We start from the raw sequence: 23825 nt of genomic DNA, 5'->3' as shown, positions 1-23825 counted from the left end.
GGCTTTGGCTGAAGACGTTCCCTTCCCTTACCCGGCAGTAGTTTCATAAATCAAATCAGACCAAACAATTGGTTTCTTTTTAAAACTGCATTTATTAGGATCTTCTAATTAAACGGGAGGTGGGGAGGTGGGTGGAAGCATGGAGGACGTGACAATTAAGATTTATTGAGTACTTACGTGCCGAGGAAGGCGCACTGGATCGAATTAACTCCTAATTCGAGAAAATGCTCTGGATAGTGCATTATTCCAAATTCACGGGGAGCAACTGAGCTCAAAGAACCCAGTTTCGTGCGTCTCCAAACCCAAGCGCCTCACCACCATGTCTTTTCTGCGCCTCCGCCAGGAAGCTCTCAGGGCATTTCTACTCCCAGCGTCCCCACTCCAGTTCAGGTCGGTTAGATTTGCCGTTGGCCGAGAGGGTGGAGAGTGACGCGGAACAAAGCGGCCCAACCTCTGGTGGCCCCGACTCTCTCAAGTAAAAGCCAGCCTCTCCCCTCTAGGCTTCCCCGCGATGCCTTTTGGGAGTTGTAGTCAGACGCGCTTCAGCTTGCTCCCGGGTGGGGAAAGACAAGACTCCAATTCCCAGTATGCCCTGCGGCGGGCGAGCGCAGCGCCGATTCTCGTCCTCCCTGCTTCTCCACTCCTTCCCTTCTTTTCTGAATCCTCCACTCTGGTCTCCTGTCGGTGAAATCCTTCGACCCTCTCCCATTTTTTTCTCTCATTTTCCGCCATCCTTTTCCCTATTCCCCGGAGCCAATGAGAGACATTGGCTCCGTTTAAGCGACGAGACTTGGAGTGCACGAGGGGGGATCGACACTGAGTGGTAAAGGGGCTGGGAGAGAAGCGGTGGCGGAGGTATAAGAGGAAGAGAGTTGAATGAGAGGCGAGGACTGGGAGGAAAGTAGGGGACAAGTTAGGAGATCAAGCGGTGTGGGTCAGGCTGAATGGGGTGAAGTAGTCTTGGGGGCGGGAAGAGGAAAGAGGTGGAATTGGATTTGGGAGACATGGAGGGGTAAGGTAGTTATTGCCGTGCCCAGCACGAGAAATGGGGCCAAGAAATAGATGGGAAGAACGGACAGATTTGGAGCTTATAGGCTGCTCAGACCAGGAGAGGTAGGAGGGAGAGAGGGTTGGGCTCCAACAAGTCTCTTTGTCACTGCTTAGGTAAAGATGAGACAAGTCATTGAAATACAAAGTTTGCAAATATGGGACAGTTAACAATTCTGCCATCTAGAAATTTAGAGAAGACTGGAGTTGAGGCCAGCAGTGGGGCAAAGAGGCAGGAAAAGAGGGGAGGTTGGTCAGGTTTGGGAGAAACAAGAGATGAGTGACATGAAAAAGGAAACCATAGAAAAGATGCATTCTTGTGGGGGCCAGTGGCTCTGGAGCCAGAGTGAGAAAGGTGAGGGGCAACACTGGCGTGGACTGTGGGGGAACACTAACACTTGCCCCTCTCAGGTGATGGAGAGCACCCCTTCCAGGGGTGGACTGAATCGAGTACACCTACAATGCAGGAACCTGCAGGAATTCCTAGGGAGCCTGAGCCCTGGGGTATTGGACCGATTGTATGGGCACCCTGCCACCTGTCTGGCTGTCTTCAGGTGAGGACCCCCTTCATGGCAGGGACCATGGTGGGGAAATGTAATGAGGCCTGCAGACTGGAATAAGTTCTCGTGGGTAGAAGCTTAGCCCTCGTGGGCTTGGAGATTGAAGTGTGCCAAACCAGATGGAGGTAGTGGGGGCAGCAAGACTGGTAAAAGTGTGGGGGGTGAGGTGAGGTGTTTGAGGCCATTGAGAGCAGGGATGCAGTTCTCAGGCAGCTCTGATATTAACATTTTCCCTCTCCTGTCTTACAGGGAGCTCCCATCTTTGGCTAAGAACTGGGTGATGCGGATGCTCTTTCTGGAGCAGCCTTTGCCGCAAGCTGCTGTAGCCCTGTGGGTGAAGAAGGAATTCAGCAAGTGAGTGTCTCCTGCATTCTCAGCCAGATACAAATTTCTCAATAGCCAGGTTTCCCAAACTGATGTTCTTGGGACACTTCCAGGAAATATTGATGGGAACACCACAAAACTTGTAATTAAGCAAGTTTTGGGAAATTCCGTTTACTGTATTTTGCCTCTTGGAGAGTTGTGAGGTCTGTAAGAAGGCTCTGGTAGGTGTTACAGTAAAGAAATTTGCCTTAAGAAGACACTGATCTTACTCTCACGTGAAACAGTGTTCCAAGGATCACCAGTTCAGAACAGGCAGAAATGGAAGCCTTTATGGGCCTCCTTCTTTCTGTTCTCCGGACATCCCCCTCACCTCTCTGCTTCTGTTCCAGAGCTCAGGAGGAAAGCACGGGGCTGCTGAGCGGCCTCCGTATCTGGCACACCCAGCTGCTCCCTGGTGGTCTCCAGGGCCTCATCCTCAACCCCATATTCCGCCAAAACCTCCGCATTGCCCTTCTGGGTGGGTATGTCACTTACACCTTTTCTAAGCTAGGCAGGGGAAATAGTGATTAAACTGCTCTTTAAACTGCTGGAGGGGAAGCTCCTGAGGGGCCCTCTCTGGAAGCTTGTGGGCTGCACTTTGGAAGCTCCTTTAGGAATAAGTTGGACCAGACATAGCTACATGGTGTAGGAAATGTCTCCCACTCATGGCCCCTGGGGACGAAGGTGGAAAGAGGGCAGAAGGGTGGGTGGGGAACACAGGCAGGGTTCCTTACTCTCGGCCGTCCTGGCATAGGGGCAAGGCCTGGTCTGATGACACAAGTCAGCTGGGACCAGACAAGCACGCCCGGGATGTCCCCTCACTTGACAAGTATGCCGAGGAGCGATGGGAGGTGAGGACTTGGGACTCTGTGTGTGTCTCTGCTTGTGCTCCTACTTCCCACGGCCTTTAGAGTCATCCGACTGTGTGTTCTCTTCTGTTCCTCAGGTGGTCCTGCACTTCATGGTGGGATCCCCCAGTGCAGCCGTCAGCCAGGACTTGGCTCAGCTCCTTAGCCAGGCTGGGCTCATGAAGAGGTGAGGAAGCCAGAGGTACACGGCTCTGTTTTGCCATCTCCTTGGGTCCCTGCTAAATTGAGTGTCCACATCGGGTCAGGATTGCAGAGGGTTGACTGTAAAAGGAGAGCTGAGCAGAGTACGGCCAGAGATAAACCAAAAAAACTGTGATCACACAGGTGGGATGGTGGCCTTTCTCTGCACACCTCTGCCATGGGCCCTCTCTGTCTCTAGTGCTGAACCTGGAGAGCCGCCCTGCATTACCTCTGCCGGCTTCCAGTTCCTGTTGCTGGACACCCCGGCCCAGCTCTGGTACTTTATGTTGCAGTATCTGCAGACAGCGCAGGTGAGCAGGTCAGGGGCTGCCTGCCAGCATGCTCTGCTCTTCCCAGGACCCACTGAGAGACTGCTGCCTGTAGACTCTGTTCCCTGATTTTTTTCTCCTCATTTCCTCCCTCCCATCCCTCCCCCTTTGTCTCTGCCCATTCCTCCCTAGAGTCGGGGCATGGACCTAGTGGAGATTCTCTCCTTTCTCTTCCAGCTCAGCTTCTCTACTCTGGGCAAGGTAAGCTGGGGGCTTGGGTGGGCAAGATGGGAAAAGAGTAGAGAGATGGGAAAGGGAAATGGGGTTATGGGGCAATACAGTGAAAGATAAGAATGAACAAAGATGGGAAAAGAGGGAGTGAGTGTATGGGGTTGGGAAAGGGAGGATGAGATGTGTTTTGGACCCCAGCTGGCCATCTCTCTTCCCTAGGATTACTCTGTGGAAGGTATGAGTGATTCTCTGTTGAACTTCCTGCAACATCTGCGTGAGTTTGGGCTTGTTTTCCAGAGGAAGGTATGAGCACCCAGATACATGGCTTCTAGGGAAGAGGCAGGGTGGTATGGTGCCTTGGCCTTAAAAAGGAGTGGGGTCTCAGGAGGCAGGAAGCAGTTGCCAGGACTGAATGCTTGGGTCCCTCGGGAGAGAAATTGGGAGTTGAGGCTCTGTGCACTGGAAGGAATCTATAATGTCTGAGGAGGAAGATGAAGGGCAGTGACGCTGGAGAGAGGGCCTATTGCCTTTCCCTTCTCCTTTCCAGAGGAAATCTCGGCGTTACTACCCCACGCGACTGGCCATCAATCTCTCGTCAGGTGTTTCTGGGGCTGGGGGCACTGTGCATCAGCCAGGGTTCATTGTCGTGGAAACCAATTACCGGCTGTATGCCTACACGGGTGAGGCTGGACAGAGGGCCCCTGGGAGAGCAGGCTGGGGAGGGGAGTGGGGAAGGGGAAAGAAGGAGGAGGGACTGCCAGTTTCTGGTCATGTAAACTTGGTGGTTTACAGAGCTCTCTGAGGCTTGAGCTCTGGGTGTGGAGGAGCCTCCTAATCCTCTCTTCCTATCCTCGGGTCAGAGTCGGAGCTGCAGATCGCCCTCATTGCCCTTTTCTCTGAGATGCTCTATCGCTTCCCCAACATGGTGGTGGCACAGGTGACCCGGGAGAGTGTGCAGCAGGCCATTGCTAGTGGCATCACAGCCCAACAGGTATCGCCTCTTGGGGAAGGTGCAGGTGGGAAGAAAGGCTGCACCTGGCCTGTGGGGTACAGGGTGGTCACCTCATGGAAGGCTAGCATGGGGTCTGTTATAGTAGGTGGTGGTGACGAGAAATCAAGGCTCTAGGTGTGGGAATAGGTAGACCGTCGAGGGGAAAAGACATGGAAGAAGGACACCACCACTTCCTAGCTGCAGAGATGGTCTAGTTGTTTCTCTTCTCTGAGTCTCAGTTTCCTCATCTGGAAAATGGAAATAATGAGAGTTCTCACCTCATAGGGCTATTGGAAGGATTCAGTGAAATAAAGGTAAAGCATTTAGCTCAGAGCCTGCCATGCAGTAAGTGCTCAAAAATAATAGTTGCTGTTATTTTAAAGATAAAAAAAACAAAAAACGAGACTATGGAAAGGACAGATGTGTCAAAAGAAGGAGTAGCAGACATCACCAGTGGGAACAGCACCTTGGGACAACAGCTAAACTGGGATGGGTTTAACTGTTGACAGGCATGTGCCCATGAGTTTTTAAACAGTTGATGTTCAGTGACATTAGGTGACAGCTTAGGTAGCTCTCCTGCTTTCTTAAGCCCTTGATCCCAGTTCTTGTCTGTTTTCCTAGATCATCCATTTCCTAAGGACAAGGGCCCACCCAGTGATGCTTAAACAGGTACAAACAGGAGACTGGAGGTACAGACAGCTGCTGGAGGCTGACAGCCCTTGGCACCTGGTGATGAAGTGATGGAAAAGAGAAAGGGGCACCCAAATCTGGGGGATGAGTGGAGGGCTAGAGTTGTCTGGAGTAGTATTCCTGAATCTTACAGCCATCCCTTGCCCCTGCAGACACCTGTGCTGCCCCCCACCATCACGGACCAGATTCGGCTGTGGGAGCTGGAAAGGGACAGACTCCGGTTCACCGAAGGTGAGTGGCTTTTGCGGTTGATTCTTGGTCATTGGCCAGAGGAAGGACAATTCAGTCTTGATGAACTGAAAAAGCTATTCATGCATTTTATTTTTTGTTTACTGCATGGGCTGGTAAACCCATGAACGTTTTATTTTGGAGTGAGTCGGTGGCAGTAAATAAATTGTCTCAAATCAGTGCAATTTGGATTTAGCTAGAAGAGGGAAATTGGGAGGGATAATTCATAGCAATTTTTCTGGTTTTGGTAAGCATTAATGGGTTTTCTTATTGTATTATACTGCTTTCCTGAATATGGCTGGATCACACTAGTGTTAGGATGAGCCCTGGAAGAGGCAAACATAGAAGATTAGTATTTAAACGTGGTGGATGGCAAGCCCAGACCGCTGCCCTGAGGCTGCCACCCAGGGGCTCCGCGCCTCAGGTTCTCACCTCCTCTCTCTCCCCGTCGCTCCTGACCTGCGGACCCCAGGCGTCCTGTATAACCAGTTCCTGTCGCAAGTGGACTTTGAGCTGCTGCTGGCCCACGCTCGGGAGCTGGGCGTCCTGGTGTTCGAGAACTCGGCCAAGCGGCTCATGGTGGTGACCCCGGCCGGGCACGGCGACGTCAAGCGCTTCTGGAAGCGGCAGAAGCACAACTCCTGAGAGTGGGGGACCGGACCCGGGAGGGCGGGCCGCGTGGAGGCGGGTGCGGCCTCGGAAATCAGGAGTTTTTTTATTCACACGTCGGGACTGTTCTTGTTAAATAAAGTTGTGAAAGTGAACCATGCAGCCCCCGGCGCCTCCCCGAGAGGCCACCCCGCTCGGCGGAGAACGCCCTCCTCCCCGCGTCGACAGCCATTGGACCTGGAGGGGAAGGAGGTGGGGCCGAGGCCAGTTACCGCGCATGCGCCCGGGCGGGGACCCGCCTCCCAGCGCCGCGGTGACCGCGAGTCAAGTTCCGGGGTCCAGTTAGCTGGTGCTCGAGCGCCTGACGCCGCCGCCCCAATCGCCCGCAGCCGCAGGGCGCCCTGGGATAGCGGCGGGCTCACCGGGTGAGCGCGCGGCGGGCAGGCTTTCGGGGAGTGGGAGGTGCTGCGGGGTCAGGACCCACGCGACGGGACGGGCGGGAAGGCCTGGCACGCGCTGGCTGGGGGCAGTGCGGACGGCCTCTGGGGCAGGCGGACAAGTAGTAACCCTGGCGGGACTCCTTGCTGGCTCTCGGGAGCGCTAATGTCCATCATCTGCCAGAATCCCTGAGTCCTTTCCCCTCCTGTGTGTCCGCGGTCACCCCCACGTCGCAGATGAGTAGGTTGAGGGCCTGAGAGTCCTACCCTGTCCTGGAAGAGCCCTGTCGACACCGTGCAATCTAGTCCTCACAGAGGAAGGGTTGTGAGGGATGGGATAGATACTTAAAATAACAGACCAGTGCTTGGAGGGAGGCAGAGAATAAGGAGGAGGATGTGATTTTGGGAGGTGTGACCCTCCCTCACCTCCCTAACTTCCTAATGTGCTCTCTCTGGAACAGACCTTGGCCCCTTTCCAAGTACTCCCGATGCCTCATTTGCCTCTGGCCTCTTTTCGACCACCACTCTGGGGGTTGAGGCCCTCAAGGGGACTCCCCAGGTCCCATCCCCTTTCCACCCAGTCAGAGCCCAATGGATCAGCCATCTCGCAGAGGAACCGTGAAGCCAAACAGAAGCGCCTGCGACAGAAGCAGGCGGCGCTGGAGGCTGGAATCGCCCAGAAGACCAAGGTTAGGGGTCAGACAGCTTGTCCTTGGTTCTCTGAGAAATCTTGGGAGGGAGCTGGAGGAGGAGACTGGCTGGATTCCAGATACCTGGGGTATATTCGAATTGCATCCCCCCTTCTGGTTCCTCCTCTCCGCAGTCACCTGCAGAATCCAGTAAGGCCTGGACTCCTAAGGAGATAGTGTTGTATGAAATCCCCACGGAACATGGTGAAAAGAAAGGTAACTAGGACACTTGAAGGCCTTTTCCCTCACATTTTGGTTGCCCATTTGGTCTGCTGAAATGCAACCTGGGAACAAAACTCAGGAGTTAGTGGAGCTCTCCTCTTCCTCCATAGATGTCTCCCGGCCCCTGCCTCCTGCATACAGTCCCCAATATGTTGAGGCTGCCTGGTACCCTTGGTGGGTGCGAGAGGGCTTCTTCAAACCAGAATATCAGGTTAGTACCTGGTAGGGAGGGGTGCTAAATGGTCCTCAGGGCAGAATGGCCCATGAGGTTGGTGGGCATGAGTCTGGAGCTCGCAACCAGCCACATTGCAGGGGCTGCCAAAAGCAAGGAGAGCTTGCCTTCTCCCTCTGGTGTCTCCAAGGTGTCCACAGGTTTTCCCCTTCCCTGTTATTTGCCCGACTGTTTTTCCTGCAGTTCTTTCTGCCTTGGAGACACCAGAGTGTGCTGTTTCCCCAGGGAACATGCAGCCCTCTCTTGCCCTTTGACTTTCCCTTCCTCTAGGCCAGGCTGCCCCAGGCCACACGGGAGACCTTTTCCATGTGTATCCCACCCCCCAATGTCACGGGCTCCCTGCATATTGGGCATGCGCTGACCGTAGCCATACAGGACGCCCTCGTGCGCTGGTGAGACGGGAATGGGGCTGCTTGAGTTCTTGGAGGGGAAGGAGAAAGTGGGAAGGAGTGAGGATAAACAAACATGTAAGACCAGGGATTCCTGTGAGCGTTTTTCTTTTCTTTTCTTTTTAAAAATATTTTATTTATTTGGTTGCTCCGGGTCTTAGTTGCGGCAGGTGGGCTCCTTAGTTGTGGCTCGTGGGCTTCTTAGTTGCACTCGCCAGCTCCTTAGTTGCGGCACGTGAACTTTTAGTTGTGGCATGCATGTGAGATCTAGTTCCCTGACCAGGGATCAAACCCCGGACCCCTGCATTGGGAGCTCAGAGTCTTAACCACTGCGCCACCAGGGAAGTCCCATGACGGTTTTTCTTTTGCAGGCACCGGATGCGTGGGGATCAGGTGCTGTGGGTCCCTGGATCAGATCATGCAGGGATTGCTACTCAAGTATGTCTTTCGCCACTTTTCCTTTTCTTGGGTGAGAGAGTTCTTCCCCCAAAGCGACCTGATTCTCTGTTTGCCCCCTCATCTTGCTGTAGGCTGTGGTGGAGAAACAGCTGTGGAAGGAGCGAGGAGTGAGGAGACACGAGCTGAGCCGGGAAGACTTCCTTAGGGAGGTGTGGAAGTGGAAGGAGGAGTGAGTATGGTGGGCAGGACTGGAGGGGCCGAGACAGCAGGTTTGGGTCCTGGCTTCCCAGCCCCTCTCTCCTAACATGTAGTCAAGGCTTTTTCCATTCAGTCCTAATTTCCTGTGGTGACTTAAGCTCTGAAGCCCCTTAGCATTTGGTGGGGTTTCCAAGCTTTGTGTGTGTGTGTATTGTATATGTTAAAATGTAGATATTTGTGTATATGTACGCATATATATGTATGTATATATGTATGTTTTTCCCTCTATTTATCCCATTTTCCCTTGCTTAGATTTCATCATCTCTCCTCAGCCATTCCCACTTTCCATCCACTTGAAATTACCCTCTTTCTTCCAGGTCTGTTAACACATACCATCTTCTCTGTAAAGCTTCTTTGGGTTTCTCACAAATCAGCTGCCCCTTCCCGTTACTGTAGAACTTTATGCTTCTTTCAGTGTCATAGAAGGCCCCATACTGGGTTTGTCTGTGTCCATTAGCTTCTAGAGGCTAAACCAATGCCGTACTCACTCCAGGAAAGGTGGAGAGATCTGTGAGCAGCTCCGAGTGCTGGGGGCCTCCCTGGACTGGGACCGAGAGTGTTTTACCATGGATGCCGTGAGTGTTCCATGCCGTGGTCCCTGTGGGTGTCGGGGAGGTGTTTAGAGCTCTGTGCAGGGAGGCGGGTTGCTGTGTGTGTTGGGGTAGCAGGGTGGGATGCCCGGGTCCCTGAGTGGGGTGATGGGCTGAGAAGAGGCTGTTGGATGTGGACACTCAGATCATTCTAGGGCTCCTCAGTGGCTGTGACAGAAGCTTTCGTGCGGCTCTACAAGGCTGGGTTGTTGTACCGGAGCCGGCAGCTTGTCAGCTGGTCGTGTGCTTTACGCTCTGCCATCTCGGATATTGAGGTGAGGCAGAGAAGGAGAGGCAGGTTTGTGAGAGCTCTGAGGCAGGGGGAGAGCTTGGACTTGGGAGCCAGACTGCCTGGATTCACATCTGAGTCTGGCCACCTCCCAGCTGTGTGGCTCCTGGCAGGCTGTTAGCTTCTGTCAGCCTCAGTTTCCTCAGTCTGTAAATTAGGCGGGATGGAAATGCCTGTGTCATGGGGGTGTTGTGAGAATTCAGTGAGAACTCCTGGAAGGTGCTCGGCACAACACCTGTGCGTGGTTTAAGTGCTTGGTGAATATTTTCTGTAACTGTGGCTGCACAAGGATTAGGTGAGGGAAGGGAGGTGGCTCCTGAATCCTCCAAGTGGCTTTTAGATGGGTTGCAGGGAGGCGGGGCCGTGGATGAATGGAAGTGGGAAGCCGGGTGCAAGCCTTGCAGAAAGGCTGCTCTCTGACCCTGCTTTTTCCACACCTCCAGGTGGAGAGTCGGCCCCTCCCTGGCTGCACGGAGCTTCGGTTGCCTGACTCCCCCACCCCTGTGTCTTTTGGCCTCCTCTTTTCCGTGGCCTTCCCCGTGGATGGAGAGCCTGGTGAGGGTAGTCCTCAGAAAGGTCACCCACTTGTCTCTGCTTCCCCTGTTTTCTCAAGCCCATGTTGGGCTGATGGAGGGAACCCACCAGCCTATCTCCCACATGACATAAGGAACCTTGGTAGTGTTGCGTCCTCATGGGCACTCACCCTGGGTATCCTGGGCCATGTAAGAAAAGTGCACGTGGTCACTGCCCTGTGGGAGCTTAGCATAATTCTGCAGGAGGCTGCTACCCCCGGAAGAGACAAAGGATCAGTTCTGCAGTGTGGTTTGAACAATAAGTGTTCCCAGGAGTTTGGAGAAGGGGAAGATAGATGAGCTGGAATAGTCAGAGGAGGTTTCTTGTAGGAGAGGCTGCTGCTTGCCCCAAAGAATGCACAGCATTTATGATCAGGGCACCGAGAACCCCCAGTGTCCTCTGTGCACCAAGCAAGGATTCTAGTTGTATTTATTAACATTCTGTCCTTGTCTCACAAGCAAGTTATTGAGGAATTCCGCAGCACCAGACACCCCCTCAGGCCTCTGGTCATTAGCTTGGGGGAAACCTCAGGCTCCTGTAGACACTGGTCCTAGTTTTCTCTAGTTACTCCTGGGGGCCTGCTCAACTTTGACCATCCCTGTCCCCTCCCTTTGCCAGTTCTTCTGGCTTTAGCTTTGTCAGGAGTGTGGGGTGAGGGTGAGGACCAACTTTAAGCGCTTGAATTTTGTCTTCAGATGCAGAAGTTGTGGTAGGAACCACGAGGCCAGAGACGTTGCCTGGAGACGTGGCTGTGGCCATCCATCCCGATGACTCCCGATACACGGTAATACACAGCGCGCTCTCTGCCACCTGGCCTTCCCACCCCCATCCTCTTCCCTTCCTTTTAGAATGGCAGCTCCTCCTCCTTTCTCTTCCTTTTCCTAAGATTTCCCTCATCTCAGTTCTCCAGTGGCTCCGAGTCTACTCCCTTCTCTTCCTGATGTTACACTTCAGCTCAGGGGCTGACAAACTATGGCCCGTGGGCCAGATCCACCTGCTGCCTGTTTTTGTACGAGCCACCCTCGTTCCCTCTGTATCGTCTGCAGCTACGTCATGTGTTATCTAACTCGGCCATGGTGGCAGAGTGGAGTTTTTGTACAGAGACTGAATTTGCCTCTTGGCCTGTAAAGCTTAAAATATTTATACTCTGGTCCCTTAAGAAAAAGTTTACCGAGCCCTGCTCTGGCTCTTTACCTTCTGGTTTTCACCCTCATATTCCCAGGGTTCTCATGCCCACCCCAGACCCTTCCATCCCACACACATGCCTGTCCTTGTTCCCTCTCCCTTCCCTTCAGCATCTACATGGGCGACAACTTCGTCATCCCTTGACGGGGCAGCTTCTCCCCCTTATCACAGACTGTGCTGTTCAGCCACACCTGGGCACAGGTGAGTGGGGGCAGGGGAGAGAGAGGAAGTCAGGGCTTCTGGGGGACGAGAGAGAGAGATAGGGTAGCGTGGGCGATGATGATACATCTGAAAAAGTCAAGGTCAGGGTTCAGTGCTTACGTCAGTTCTGCTCCCCTAGGGGCAGTGAAGGTGACTCCAGCTCACAGCCCTGCCGATGCTGAGCTGGGGGCCCGACACGGCTTGATCCCCCTGAGTGTCATTGCGGAGGATGGGACCATGACCTCCCTCTGTGGGGACTGGCTGCAGGTAGTACCAGCTCAGTGATACCCCGTCCTTTGGGGGCACCCTCTGCCCCATCTCCCCTCTCCCACTTTCTTGTTTTCCTAGCAGCCTTTAAGCTTTCCTGTTGCTGCTTTTCCCCAGGGTCTTCACCGATTTGTGGCCCGGGAAAAGATTCTGTCGGCACTGAGGGAACGGGGCCTGTTCCGGGGATTCCAGGACCACCCTATGGTGCTGCCCATTTGCAGGTAACCCCATTTTCACTCCTTTCCGTAGGGACTACCCCAGATGGGAATGGATGAAGCTTAAGAGTGACCGCAGGATGGGCTGTGCACCCCTTATGCTAGAATACGAGCTCTGTGTCAGTGTTGTTTGCTGCTGTATCCTCAGCGCTTGAGGGCCTGGCACGTAGTCGGGTCCTGTGTCCCTTTCAGCCGTTCCGGGGATGTGGTAGAATACCTACCGAAGAGCCAGTGGTTTGTCCGCTGCCAGGAAATGGGGGACAGAGCTGCCAAGGTGAGGCTGCAGTGTGAGGAGGGCCTGGGGCCTGGGCCGGGGGACTCCCTGAGCAGTGGAATGAAGAAACAGGGAGGCTGGGGGCCCTTCTGCCCCCCAGACCTCTCTAGCTGTGCTCGTTGAGAGGAGAGCTGTGGGGATGGAGGCCTGGTGCACAGAAAGGGCTGGCTTGCATCCTCACTCAAGCCCAGAATCTTCTCAGGAGGCTTGGGAGGTTCTTCCTGAGTTTTAGAACCACTTCAGAGACCACTTGTCCCATTCATGGGGGGTTGAGAGGTGCAGGAAGGGAAGCACCGTCTAAAGGTCCTTTCCCTCCAGGCTGTGGAGTCAGGGGCCCTGGAGCTCAGTCCCTCCTTCCACCAGAAGAACTGGCAGCACTGGTTTTCCCACACTGGGTGAGGAGAAGGGGGGGCTCTCAGGAGATGGGGAGGGGGCCCACTGGTTATGCTAGGAAATCACTCGTGTCCTCCCGGCAGGGACTGGTGTGTCTCCCGGCAGCTGTGGTGGGGTCATCAGATTCCAGCCTACCTGGTTGTAGAGGAGCACACACAGGTTGGTAGGAAGAAGCGGAAGGGAGGGCTGGGTGTGGCTGAAAGAGCCTTAGCACAGGAGTCCGAGGACTTCCAGTGCTGGTCCCAGCTCCCTGCCTTTGCTGTGCTTTCTGGTCTTGGTCTCGTAAACATCTGTTGTGTGATCAGAGCTCCTGAGCTGGCGATTCTTTATCCCACCACCAGAGGGTGCCGGCCATTCTCAGACCACCTGAGAACATGAAAACTCAGTGGTGTTTCACACCTGTCAGGTGCTGTTCTTCCTCACTCTTCCCTACCCCTTACTTCTGCAGGGCGACACGAAGGACTGTTGGGTGGTCGGGCGGACAGAGGCTGAGGCCAGAGAAGTAGCTGCAGAATTGACAGGGAGACCAGGGGCGGAGCTGACCCTGGAGAGGGGTGGGTACCGAAGCTGGGGAGGGCAGGGGAGGGCATCTGGGTGTTTGAGGGAGCAGGTAGTGAGGTAGAGAAGGTAGGGTCGGGAAAGCTGGGAATGGGGCAGAGGGCTCGACCCCTGGTCTCTGTGGGTGGGGCTTGGGCTGGAAAGGTGGGTAGCAGTGGGCTGAGGTTTGTGGGTGGGGCTTGGGCTGGAAAGGTGGGTAGCAGTGGGCTGAGATTCTGAAGCTGAGGTTCCAATTGTTCCCATTCCCCATTCTGTTTCCCAGACCCCGATGTCCTGGATACCTGGTTCTCCTCGGCTCTTTTCCCCTTTTCTGCCCTGGGCTGGCCCCAAGAGGTGAGGTGGGTTGAGAGGAAGAGAGTGAAGGTGGGGATGAGGAAGTGGCCCCCAGGGCCCCCAGAGAGTCTTGAGAAAAGCTGGAGGCCCTGGGCTTAGGCCTCTCACTGCTTATCTTTTTCTCCTAGACCCCAGACCTGGCTCATTTCTACCCCCTGTCACTTTTGGAAACGGGCAGTGACCTCTTGCTGTTCTGGGTGGGCCGCATGGTCATGTTGGGGACCCAGCTCACAGGGCAGCTCCCCTTCAGCAAGGTAATGGCCCTTTGGTACCCTGCCCCTCTCTGTGACTCCCCAGTCTTCCCCAAGCCTTGTTGTCCATTCTAACCCCTAATGTGGGGTTTTCTGTGTTCCCAGTTCCTTTGTCCTGATTCACTACCCAGCCTAACCCCTAAAGCCTGGAGGACAGCCAGGGGATCCTCCAGGGTAAAGTTCTCCAGGCCCCCCTCTGCTGACCCCCGTCATGCCCCCAGGTGTTGCTGCACTCCATGGTTCGGGACAGGCAGGGCCGGAAGATGAGCAAGTCGCTGGGGAATGTGCTGGACCCACGGGACATCATCAGTGGGGTGGAACTGCAGGTCAGGATGAAGGGCCTGAAGAGGGATGGGGTTTTCAGGAGAGAGGAAGGCAGGGGAGGGGCCGGCAGGGAGGGCTGGAGCTGGGAGGGTCAGTAGGCGGGGCCCTTGTAGGGGTAGGGTCTTCCACTGAGGCCAGTGAATTACTCACCCACCCCAGGTGCTGCAGGAGAAGCTGAGGGATGGGAACTTGGACCCCGCAGAGCTGGTGATCGCAGCCTCAGCACAGGTGAGTCGCCAGTGTCTGACCCATCCCAGCCTCTAGCTCGTGGCCACCAGGTTCCTCTGCAACCCAGCTTCTGGCCCTGCAGCCTCATAGGCAGCTGCTACCCCTCTTCTCTTTCTGGTTGCAGAGAAAGGACTTCCCTCATGGGATCCCCGAGTGTGGGACAGATGCCCTGAGATTCGCCCTGTGCTCCCATGGGGCCCTGGGTAAGCCCGGGCGAGGGCAGCCGGCAGCGGCCCCTGTGCGGTGGGGCAGGGCAGGGCAGCGCCAAGGACTCCCCGTGCAGCCACCACCAGTGCACGCTCCCTCCTGTCTCTCCCTCCCAGGGGGCGACTTGCACCTGTCTGTCTCTGAGGTCCTGAGCTTCAGACATTTCTGCAATAAGATCTGGAATGCCCTGCGCTTTATCCTGAATGCTCTTGGGGAGAAATTCATACCCCAGCCTGCAGAGGAGGTAAGAGAGAAAGAAGGGGTGCTTGGGAGCTGGGTAGTCCGACATCTGAGGCTTGGTGGAGGCATCTAGAAGGAGAGGAGGCAGCGGAGTGGGAGTCAAGCTGTCCCACCCTGAAGCCCCTTCTGCCCGCAGCTGTCCCCCGCCTCCCCCATGGACGCCTGGATCCTCAGCTGCCTGGCCCGCACTGCCCGGGACTGCGAGCGGGGCTTCCTCACCTGCGAGCTCGCGCTCGTCACCCACGCCCTGCACCACTTCTGGCTTCACAACCTCTGTGATGTCTACTTGGTGAGTGAGGCGAGGGCATTCCCTCTGCAGACCTGCTTCCTCTTCCCTAGCGGAGAGCTCTGAACTGGGTTCCTAATTCTGCCCTCCGGACAGGAAGACAGATGAGATGGGGAAATCCTAATTCCCCTCTTCCCTGGGACTGGCCTGGGCGCTGTTCCCTGCTTGTCACCAGAAGAGAGAGGAGGAGGAGGGGAGATTTCTAGAAAACCCAGTCTGACAAAGCAGGATTGGGAGGCAGATGGAGATTTTTTTTTAGTCCCTGTGATTGCTCAGTTTGGACCCCGGGCAGGCTGGGAGCTGGGAGCGGACAGGGAGGAAGAGTAGGGGTCTTTAGACCAAGGGCTTCTCTCAGAGGGAGGGCTTGTTAACCGCGGAGTGTCAGTCCCACCCCCAGAGCAGCTCAGCCAGCAGGTTGGGGGGTGGCTGGCAAGAATGTTCATTTCTTGTCCCAGGTGATGCTGACACTGATGGCCCAGGACCACTGCCCTAGATTTCTGTTTCTCAACTTTTTAAAAAATTTCTGTCTCTTTTTGATTAAAAAAAACTCAGTGTTTTTCATCCTAAACAACACAAACCTCCCTAACAATTTAATTCCCCACCCATCCCTGAGAGTCCCTGCCCTAGATTTCCCGTTGTCACACGCTCCACACTGTGTCCAGGGACAGTTGATGGTCTCAGAGATGCTGGGTGCTCCTGCCCGTGTTTACCCACAGCATCCCCACTGGTAGGGCGGCGAGCATGTGGAGGAAGGACATGGCCGTGGACGTCCCCTGACCCGTTGGCCTCCTCCCTAGGAGGCTGTGAAGCCGGTGCTGTTGCACTTGCCCCACCCCCCGGGGCCTCTTCAGGTCCTGTTCTCCTGTGCTGACGTCGGTCTCCGCCTCCTCGCCCCGCTGATGCCCTTCCTGGCTGAAGAGCTCTGGCAGAGGCTCCCGCCCAGGCCTGGTGGCGCCCCTGCCCCCAGCATCTGTGTTGCCCCCTACCCCAGTGCCCGCAGCTTGGTGAGTCACGTCCATGGAGTCTTGGAGTGGGACTTCTGGTAAAGGCTTGGGGAGCAGTCTTCTAGAAGGGCTTGCTGCTGTGGGGTCGTTGACAGTGGTGGTCTGTATTTTGCCGTGGAGTCTTTGGGAGGATGGATTGTTCCTGTAGGGCTGTGTGTTGGGGGCAGTATTAGCAAGTGGTTAGAGTAGGACGTTGTCACCAGACTGACACTAGCTGTGTGACTGTGTATCGGTTAGTAATAGTACATGTCATGGTTGTGATGAGATTAGTTGTTAGTGATAGGATATCCCAAAAATCTTAGTGCAGTTTTAAGCTTTAATAACTTGAAAAGGATAAAATGCTACAAACTCACCCAAAAAATAATTCTAAAGTTTAACTCAATTTCTTTTTTACTTACTTGATTTTGTGAGTTTTGAATAATATCTTTTAAATTCTGATTTTTGGTTGTTTTGTCATCTCCAGTCATAGTGACTAAACAGACATTAACCAGCGATCATCTAAGACCTTCTTAGATGACACCCCGGTTTTTGCCATGTTCCATTCCTTGAGGTGGTGAATTATGTGTGTGGTGGAGAGAGCAGATCGTTGCTCTAAGGAGATAGGGGTGGGCGGGTGGAGGTTAGAGCCAGGAGAGTTGAGACCGAGTCTCCCAGGTGCCCGCTTATCGACTCTGGGTGCCCATCTCCAGGAGCACTGGCACCAGCCCGAGCTGGAGCGGCACTTCTCCCGGGTCCAGGAGGCTGTGCAGGCGCTGAGGGCTCTCCGCGCCACGTACCAGCTCACCAAGGCCCGGCCGCGAGGTGAGGCGGGCCCTGGGCTCCTGAGTCTCTGCAGACAGGAGGGGCTGGTGGGGAAGAGGGGGAGCCTGGAGGACAGAGCCCAGAGTTAGGAGGTGCAGGATGAGGAGCTGATCTCTTGACCCTGACAGTTTCCTTTCCTCCCCAGTGCTGCTGCAGAGCTCAGAGCCAGGAGACCAGGGCCTCTTTGAGGCCTTCCTGGAGCCCCTGGGCACCCTGGGCCACTGTGGGGCTGTGGGCCTTCTACCCCCAGCTGCAGCAGCTCCCTCGGGCTGGGCCCAGGCCCCTCTCAGTGACACCGTTCAGGTCTACATGGAGCTGCAGGTGACCAGAGGAGACTGGAGGAGGGAGGGGTGGGGTTGAAAAGGATGTTGGGAGGAGGGCAAGGGGCGGGTTCTATAAAAGTGAGGAGGGATCTTAGAATGGGGGGAAGGGCATGCTGGGTGGACTGCAGATGTCTGAGCCTTCTCTCTGTTCTTCCGCAGGGCCTGGTGGACCCCCAGACCCACCTACCTCGGCTAGCTGCCCGAAGACACAAGTTGCAGAAGCAGCTTGATGGCCTCATAGCCCGGACCCCATCAGAGGGAGAGGCAGAGACTCAGAGGCAGCAGAGGGTGAGGCTGGGGCAGGTGACCCAGGATGCCCGACTCCCTAAGGGAATGTGGGCTGGGGACAGGGGTGGGGGGGGGAGGCTATACCTCGATCCTCACCTGCTTCTCTCCTTGCCCAGCTTTCTTCCCTCCAGTTGGAATTGTCAAAACTGGACAAGGCGGCCTCTCACATCCGGCACTTGATGGATGTGTCTCCCAGCCCTGGGGAGCTCTGAGCTCTAACCATCCCTGGTAGCTTTCCTGCCTCCCAGACCCGCCTTTGAGGACAGGTTCGGCAACTGTCATGGTGCCGTGGAGCCTCAGAGACCGTGTGGTCCAGTTCCCTCCTTCGTCAATGAGGAAACAGACTGGTTTGGTCAGAGTGACTGGGTGTCCTCGAGACGCTCATGTTTTTGCCGCAGCCTCCCTCCTATGCAGTCCCACCTGGAAGTTTAGGAATGAGGAAATTCAGATAAACTTAAGAACCCAAACATGTCTGCTTGTGGTCCTTTTGTCCCTCTTTCCCCCAGCGGTGACTTTCCGCCTCTTGGTTGTTCCCTGACACTTTGGTCTGGGAGAGAGGCGGGTGGCCTCTTAGCGCTGGTTTCTGGGCCACAGTGGGAGTGTGGGTGCTGGGCGGGGCCGCCCTCATTGGAGGAAGGAGGAGCTCTCGGTAGGGCCTGGGAGCAGTGACCTGGCTTCCACCTACTTCCTGCACTTACTGACAATGGCCCGACTTCTGCAGGCCCTCCCTCTTCTGCTTCTCACCGGAAGGAAGCTTCCCTGCTTCTTGGCCTTATCGCCAAGGGTGCTGAGAGGATCAGGGACTTCCTGCAGGCCTAAGGGGAGCTGTAGGTTGTGCTGGGGATTGAGTTCCCCCCTGCTTCTGTGTACCTGAAACCAGAGTGCCAGGGACACACCGCCCAGCCCCAGGCAGGGATACACACATGCACAGATGCCCACCTAGCCACCTCCACCTCCAACACCTTGTCTCATTGGTGGAATTCAGGGGCCTGGCCCTTCCACACCCAAGTGACATTCTGTCCAGCAGCTCTGAGAAGCTACTGTATGTGGAGGGCCTATACTGGGCTGAGTCCTCTGTGGTGCCATTTAATCCTCCCAAGAACCTCATGAGGTGGATATTTGCTCCATTTTAGAGTTGAAGAAACATGCTCAGGGAATGAAAGTAACTAGTCCAAAGTGTCAACTGGGATTCAACCCAGTAAGTTAGGTGCAAGTTTTCTAACTGCTGTAACCAAGCTTCAAAGATAATGGTGGCTAACCTATAAAAATACTGAATCACTGTGTTGTACACCTGAAACTGATATTGTAAATCAACTATACTTCAACTCAAAAATAAAAAATAAAAGTTATTTAAAAAACAACAACAACAAAGATAATGGCCCAGACGAGATGGGTGTTTCTTTTGCTTGGCAGAAGCAGCGCAGGACTCTGCGATAGAGGGTCCCATACCCCTTTTGATCTTACTTTCCTGACATTTTGATACACTCTTCCCAACTCTGGGTCTAAGATCTTCTCCCACCACTATATCCACATCCCACCCAGAGGGAAAGGAAAAGGAGGGAGTGAGCACCTTGCTTTTTCCCTTCCCCCAGTTCAACAAGTATTTCTTGAGCACCTATTATATGCTGGGCCCTATTCTGGACAGTTGGATTCATCAATGAATGAAACAAATCTCTCTGCCATTGTAGTTCTTTCATTCTAGCAGGGAAAGTCAGAAATAACACATGTAAATAAATAAACCAGTGTGTCTGAAGGTCATAAATGCCAGGGGGGAAAAGGGTGGAATAAGGTAGGGGGCTCGGGTGCATATGTGTGTTGCAGGGAGGCAGGTTGTAATATGAAATGGGTCAGGGCAGAACTCATTGTAAAGGTGAGATTTAAGTAAAGACTTGTAGGAGGTACAGGAATTAGCCAAGTGGATGTCTGGGAGAAGAGTGTTCCAGGTAGAGGGAAGAGCCAGAGCAAAACACTAAGATGGGAGTACACCTGGAGAGCTCAAAGAGTAGCAAGGAGGTGGTAGGGGGCGGGGGGGAGAGTGAGAGGTGAACTCAGGAAGGTAAGGGATGTGGTAGGGGTCAGGGAAGGCTCAAGGCAATCATCTAGACCTGTGCTGTCCAAAATGGCAGCCACAAAATGGTAGCCACTTGATTATCTAAATTAAATAAAACTAAACATTCAGTTTTTCAGTCACACTAGCCACGTTTCAAGTATTTGATAGCCACGTGTGGCTAGTGGCTACCATATTGGTCAGTGCAGGTTATGAAATAAAACATTTCCATCATCATGAGAAGTTCTATTGGAAAGTGCTGGTCTAGGACCTTGTAGGCCTTTGTAAAGACTTTGTTTTCTTCCCTCTGGGAGCAGGGAAAGGAAAGGAAGTGACTTTCCTGTCAAGGATATTACCAGGAAGTTGTATACATACTTCCTTTCTACTTGCAACCCGTTGGACAGAACCTGATCACAAAGCCATTCCTAGCTGCAAGGGAGGCTGGGAAATGTTAACATAGCCACGTGCTCAGCTAATATTTACATCACTATCCAAAAGGAGGGGAATGACTATTAGAGGAAAGTTAGCAGCCTCTGCCACCCCTAGGTCTAGTGAACCCCAAAGCATTCTTTTTACTGCCCCGCTCTGCCTAGAGTCTGGGAAGAGAATTCTTTGAGAAAAGAATCTGGAAATCACAGCCCTATGATCCCAGGCCCTGAGATTCGAGAACCAGGTTAAGAAGCAGTTAGCTTGGGAGTTCGGGACTGACATGTACACACTGCTATATTTAAAATAGATAACCAACAAGGACCTACTGTATAGCACAGGAAACTCTGCTCAATATTCTCTGATAACCTAAATGGGAAAAGAATTTGAAAAAGAATATATACATGTATATGTATTGCTGAATCACTTTGCTTTACACCTGAAACTAATACAACATTGTTAATCAACTGTACTCCAATATAAAATAAAAATTAAAAAAAAAAAAAAAAGCAGTTAGCTGTCTGCTCCTCCAGCCTTTTGAAGATCCAGACATTTAATCCCTTGACTTGTTTGGGGCCTATTCACTTGACCCATGGGTGTCACCTGCCCGCCAGTGCAGGCTAGGGGCCAGTCATGAAATACTGGGGCCCTTTGGAGCCCCCAGCTACCTCTCCTCCAGGCCCATAGTCTCAGGACAATTGTCAAGGAAACTAAAGGAATTTTGTTTTACTATGCTTTCTCATTTTCAGGGATACTCCATATGGAACTGTTGTCTTCCCCTCCCTCCGAAGGAGTCAGTCTCTAGTTTCATATGGTGGTGATGGTGTGCAGGGGAGTGGGGGACGGGGTTGGTAGAACAGGTATTGTGGAGAACAGGAGGCAGTCATACCAATGCCCTCCACATGGTCAAGTCTGGGCTGCATGCTTGCATTTTGAGACAGCCGGTAAGAAGTCAAGATCATCTTGAGTGTGGAGTCAGACGTGTACCTGCCTCAAGAAAAGCAGAAGATGGGAATTCCCTGGTGGCCCAGTGGTTGGGAGTCTGCGCTTCTACTGCAGGGAGCATGGGTTCAATCCCTGGTTGGGGAACTGGGATCCTGCAAGCCGTGCAGCCAAAAAAAAAAAAAAAAAAAAGGCAGGAGAAGGAGGACCCCTGGGGGACTAGGATTTATATGCTGGGACCAGGTTTCCACCCTAATAACGATCCTTACCTCCCAGGCCCACTATCTGAGAGGTACCATGGCAAGTGCCCTAGGTAACTTATCCATGTAATCCTCAGACCAATCCTAGGAAGCAGGTACTATCATTATCCTCATCTGGCAGGTAAAGAAATGGAGGCTCTAAGAGAATAAGAAACTCACCTAGGATTTAAGAGTGGGCCTGTGGGACTACACGTTCCCATAGTTACCAGCACAAGAACACCCATCCTCTTCTCCCCACCACTCTGCCAGGCTGGCCATCCTCTCACAAGCTGAACCCCTCATCTCTCACCTGAACTGGCCCCCACGCCACGTCCTACCCAGACTGACCTGTGTGGATCCCTTGGTGAGGGGGCCCATATCCTGGGGGTGTTCTGCTCACATCCCTGTCTGAGGTTCCTGAGCCCCCAGCCCCAAAGCTTAAGCAGGGGGAGATGAAATTAAAACCTTGCTTAAGCCAAGGCATTTGCCTGGTGTCAGATCTCTCCACTGCTAATGGACCTCAGTGAGTGACTTATGCTCGCTAAGCCTCAATTTCCTCATCTGTAAAATCGGATAATGAGACCTATTATGCTACATGCAAGATTGTTGCAAGCATTGAAATGGGAAAGCCTCACGCCTGGAACAAAGCAGGAATTCAATAAATGTTCCTTTTCTTTATTCCCAGGTGTTCTGAAGAACTCAGCTTGAAGTGTGTGTGTATATGCACATGTGTATGTGTGCGCGGCGTGTGTGTGTGTGTGTGTGTGTGTGTCCAACAGTTAATTCCCCACATTCCTTCTGGCCTTTGACACTGGTGTTAGGAGAGAGAGCGTCCACCCTGGAAACCCTCTGCTTAACAAGGGAGAGTCAGAGACTTGAGTGTCCAGTTCCATTTTCCTGCCAGCCCCTCTGCTCATGAACCCACGAAGTCAAGTCATTGAGCTCAGCATATTTACTGCCACTCAGCAGGGTGAGGGCCTGCTGGAAGACAGGGTCAGGCATTGCACCTGCACCCCGGGGACAGGATGCCCCAGCCAAGAAGGGCACAGGCTTCGACTGCTCTCAGACTTTGCAGGTGACGTGGTGTGGGGATCCTGCATGATGCAGGGTGACATTGGTCCTTGATGGGAGGTGGAGGAGGGAGCAGAGCTGAGGGAGAGAAAAGGTTAGAGGGCGAGGTGTAAGATGGCTGTCACTCACACCCCGGAGACAGCCAGAGGCCCAAGCTGGCTCAGAAATGCACTCCAAGTTCACACAGCCCCATCCTTTTCCCTCCCCAAGGACTACCTTCTCGAGCAGTCCCAGGAAGCTGGAATCATAGGAGGAATTTGCCAGAAAAGAGTCCTTCATCTTCAGTTGCAAAGTCATTTCTGACCCTAGGGATCCAAAAGCGCAGCTTAGGACCCAGCCACCAGGGCCGGATTTTCTCGGAGATGCGGGCACCCCCTCCTGCCCCACACCCACCCGCGTTCCTCTTCCCTGACAAGGCCCTTCCAGACCCTCTCGTTGCAGGAGTTCAGCCCTGAACACTCAGGAGCTCAGGACTAGGGTGCCTCCATCTCTCTCATTCCCTTTCTCGGACCCTTGTCTTGGGCACCCAGGTGTCTAGCCTTCCAGACCTTACCTGCTCCCTGTGAGCTGGCGAGGAGGGTCAGGAGGATGAAGAGGGACAGCCCAGCCCCCATCGCGGCTCTATCGCTTCTTGCTTCTCAGATGGACAGAAGAGATGTCTGAAGGCCTGCTGGCCTCTCCTTAACTGGCCTGCCTTCCTACTCGCCACTCAATCCTTAGCACAGGTATGTGTGGGGAGATGGGAGGGGGAAGCTGGGGAACTGGACTTTCCGGTTCTCTCAGTTTGGCTCTGAGGACCCAGGAGAGGGCCATTCACTGGGCTGCTTGGGAAATAGAGAGCGGTCCCCTTTCCTCGATCCTGTGCCCCACTTCTCCCCCATGTCTCGAGGCTTGAGGGGGTGGGTCCCTGGTCTCACAGAGAGGGAAGCTGAGGAGGTATCCCTCTGTGCAGGTGTCTGGGCCCCACCCAAGCTTGGGCCTCTCATTGCTCTTTAGGGATTAATTATTAACTGCAATTAATTTCTATCATCCCTGCCACCGAAGGGCTCAGGAATGTGGGCCCAAAAGGGAGGGGTGGGTTAGGACAAGTTCTTCCCAAACCCAGGTGTTCTGCTCCCCCAGCCACAGTGGCTTTCTAGGTGAGAAATCTGGGTAAGGGGGAACTTTCGTCTTTGAATATTTTGTTTTAGTTGCTCTAAAATATCCTAGCTACTCAGGCAGGGACACGAATTTCATCAAATATCCGCCCCACCCCCCTGCCTTGTGCACTCACGGCAAAAGGGATTCCCTCATCCTCCCAGCCAACACCCTTTCACAAGGCACTCAAAATGGCAAACACAAGGACAGATTTGTAGAGGGAATTTGGAGCCCATCTAGTTTACCTTCTTTCTTTAAAAACTGCGAAACAAAGGCTCAGAGAGGGTAAATGACTTATTAAGGTCACACAGTCAGTAGCAGAGAGATTAGAACCCATCCGTCATTCTGCCAGACACAGGGGTAAGCTCAACAGACTGACAAACTTGTCACGTAAACCGCCTAGAATGCACGAAGGCACATGCCCTTTGTCTTCTTAGCTGCCTCCCTTTTCATCTTCTCCCTCTTCCCCC

The 23825-nt window shown here is 53.8% G+C and overlaps 3 protein-coding genes and 1 long non-coding RNA gene across 6 annotated transcripts in view; 2 read left to right on the top strand and 2 right to left on the bottom strand.

Annotated features, from left to right (window-relative positions):
- The window catches only part of LOC137772925 (uncharacterized), a 104097-nt gene extending 103634 nt beyond the window's left edge, over window positions 1-463 (bottom strand). The window contains exon 1 of the long non-coding RNA XR_011075603.1: window positions 178-463. This is a non-coding gene — a long non-coding RNA (uncharacterized lncRNA). The remainder of the gene's footprint in view (window positions 1-177) is intronic.
- A 159-nt stretch (window positions 464-622) lies between these two features.
- Window positions 623-6192, top strand: GTF2H4 (general transcription factor IIH subunit 4). 2 transcript variants are annotated; one of them, XM_068557089.1, is made up of 14 exons: window positions 623-823; window positions 1459-1601; window positions 1857-1961; window positions 2321-2452; window positions 2725-2821; window positions 2917-3005; window positions 3219-3330; window positions 3526-3549; window positions 3739-3822; window positions 4067-4199; window positions 4380-4510; window positions 5132-5179; window positions 5353-5431; window positions 5901-6192. In XM_068557089.1, the coding sequence occupies exons 2-14, from the start codon at window positions 1462-1464 to the stop codon at window positions 6071-6073; spliced, it is 1347 nt and encodes a 448-aa protein (XP_068413190.1). In that variant the 5' UTR covers window positions 623-823; window positions 1459-1461; the 3' UTR covers window positions 6074-6192. The 2 variants fall into 2 exon arrangements, with proteins under 2 accessions (XP_068413190.1, XP_068413189.1); XM_068557088.1 differs by having other exon boundaries at window positions 3481-3549.
- Window positions 6193-6287: 95 nt separating this feature from the next.
- VARS2 (valyl-tRNA synthetase 2, mitochondrial) lies at window positions 6288-17960 on the top strand. Of its 2 annotated transcripts, XM_068557086.1 has the most exons (30): window positions 6288-6462; window positions 6936-7163; window positions 7298-7379; window positions 7496-7596; window positions 7888-8009; window positions 8378-8444; window positions 8537-8634; window positions 9157-9238; window positions 9409-9528; window positions 9986-10097; window positions 10811-10899; window positions 11411-11501; window positions 11641-11768; window positions 11886-11989; window positions 12176-12257; window positions 12576-12652; window positions 12734-12809; window positions 13099-13204; window positions 13471-13541; window positions 13670-13795; window positions 14014-14118; window positions 14276-14344; window positions 14469-14547; window positions 14668-14795; window positions 14928-15080; window positions 15875-16081; window positions 16771-16882; window positions 17028-17203; window positions 17365-17493; window positions 17610-17960. In XM_068557086.1, the coding sequence occupies exons 2-30, from the start codon at window positions 6963-6965 to the stop codon at window positions 17703-17705; spliced, it is 3189 nt and encodes a 1062-aa protein (XP_068413187.1). In that variant the 5' UTR covers window positions 6288-6462; window positions 6936-6962; the 3' UTR covers window positions 17706-17960. The 2 variants fall into 2 exon arrangements, with proteins under 2 accessions (XP_068413187.1, XP_068413188.1); XM_068557087.1 differs by lacking the exons at window positions 6288-6462; window positions 6936-7163; window positions 7298-7379; window positions 7888-8009 and having other exon boundaries at window positions 7500-7596.
- A 4124-nt stretch (window positions 17961-22084) lies between these two features.
- Window positions 22085-22925, bottom strand: SFTA2 (surfactant associated 2). Its single transcript, XM_068559238.1, has 3 exons — window positions 22772-22925; window positions 22435-22523; window positions 22085-22296 (listed from the first exon to the last, which is right to left on the bottom strand). The coding sequence occupies exons 1-3, from the start codon at window positions 22830-22832 to the stop codon at window positions 22210-22212; spliced, it is 237 nt and encodes a 78-aa protein (XP_068415339.1). The 5' UTR covers window positions 22833-22925; the 3' UTR covers window positions 22085-22209.
- Window positions 22926-23825: the final 900 nt, after the last annotated feature.

The sequence above is a fragment of the Eschrichtius robustus genome, chromosome 12 (genome assembly GCF_028021215.1).
Source record: "Eschrichtius robustus isolate mEscRob2 chromosome 12, mEscRob2.pri, whole genome shotgun sequence".
Classification (NCBI taxonomy): domain Eukaryota; kingdom Metazoa; phylum Chordata; class Mammalia; order Artiodactyla; family Eschrichtiidae; genus Eschrichtius; species Eschrichtius robustus.
This window is presented reverse-complemented; position numbering and strand designations above follow the sequence as displayed.

What these genes read in the sequence shown, in the direction of transcription:
- GTF2H4 (XM_068557088.1), top strand. Translation starts at nt 1,462, where the DNA reads ATGGAGAGCACCCCTTCCAGGGGTGGACTGAATCGAGTACACCTACAA. An exon ending in AGTATCTGCAGACAGCGCAG is followed by an intron (nt 3,331 to 3,480) that starts GTGAGCAGGTCA and finishes ATTCCTCCCTAG; the next exon opens with AGTCGGGGCATGGACCTAGT. An exon ending in GTGGCATCACAGCCCAACAG is followed by an intron (nt 4,511 to 5,131) that starts GTATCGCCTCTT and finishes CTGTTTTCCTAG; the next exon opens with ATCATCCATTTCCTAAGGAC.
- VARS2 (XM_068557086.1), top strand. Translation starts at nt 6,963, where the DNA reads ATGCCTCATTTGCCTCTGGCCTCTTTTCGACCACCACTCTGGGGGTTG. An exon ending in ATGCAGGGATTGCTACTCAA is followed by an intron (nt 8,445 to 8,536) that starts GTATGTCTTTCG and finishes ATCTTGCTGTAG; the next exon opens with GCTGTGGTGGAGAAACAGCT. An exon ending in AGGTCTACATGGAGCTGCAG is followed by an intron (nt 17,204 to 17,364) that starts GTGACCAGAGGA and finishes GTTCTTCCGCAG; the next exon opens with GGCCTGGTGGACCCCCAGAC.
- SFTA2 (XM_068559238.1), bottom strand. Translation starts at nt 22,832, where the DNA reads ATGGGGGCTGGGCTGTCCCTCTTCATCCTCCTGACCCTCCTCGCCAGC. An exon ending in CGCCAGCTCACAGGGAGCAG is followed by an intron (nt 22,524 to 22,771) that starts GTAAGGTCTGGA and finishes TTGGATCCCTAG; the next exon opens with GGTCAGAAATGACTTTGCAA. An exon ending in TCCTGGGACTGCTCGAGAAG is followed by an intron (nt 22,297 to 22,434) that starts GTAGTCCTTGGG and finishes TCTCTCCCTCAG; the next exon opens with CTCTGCTCCCTCCTCCACCT.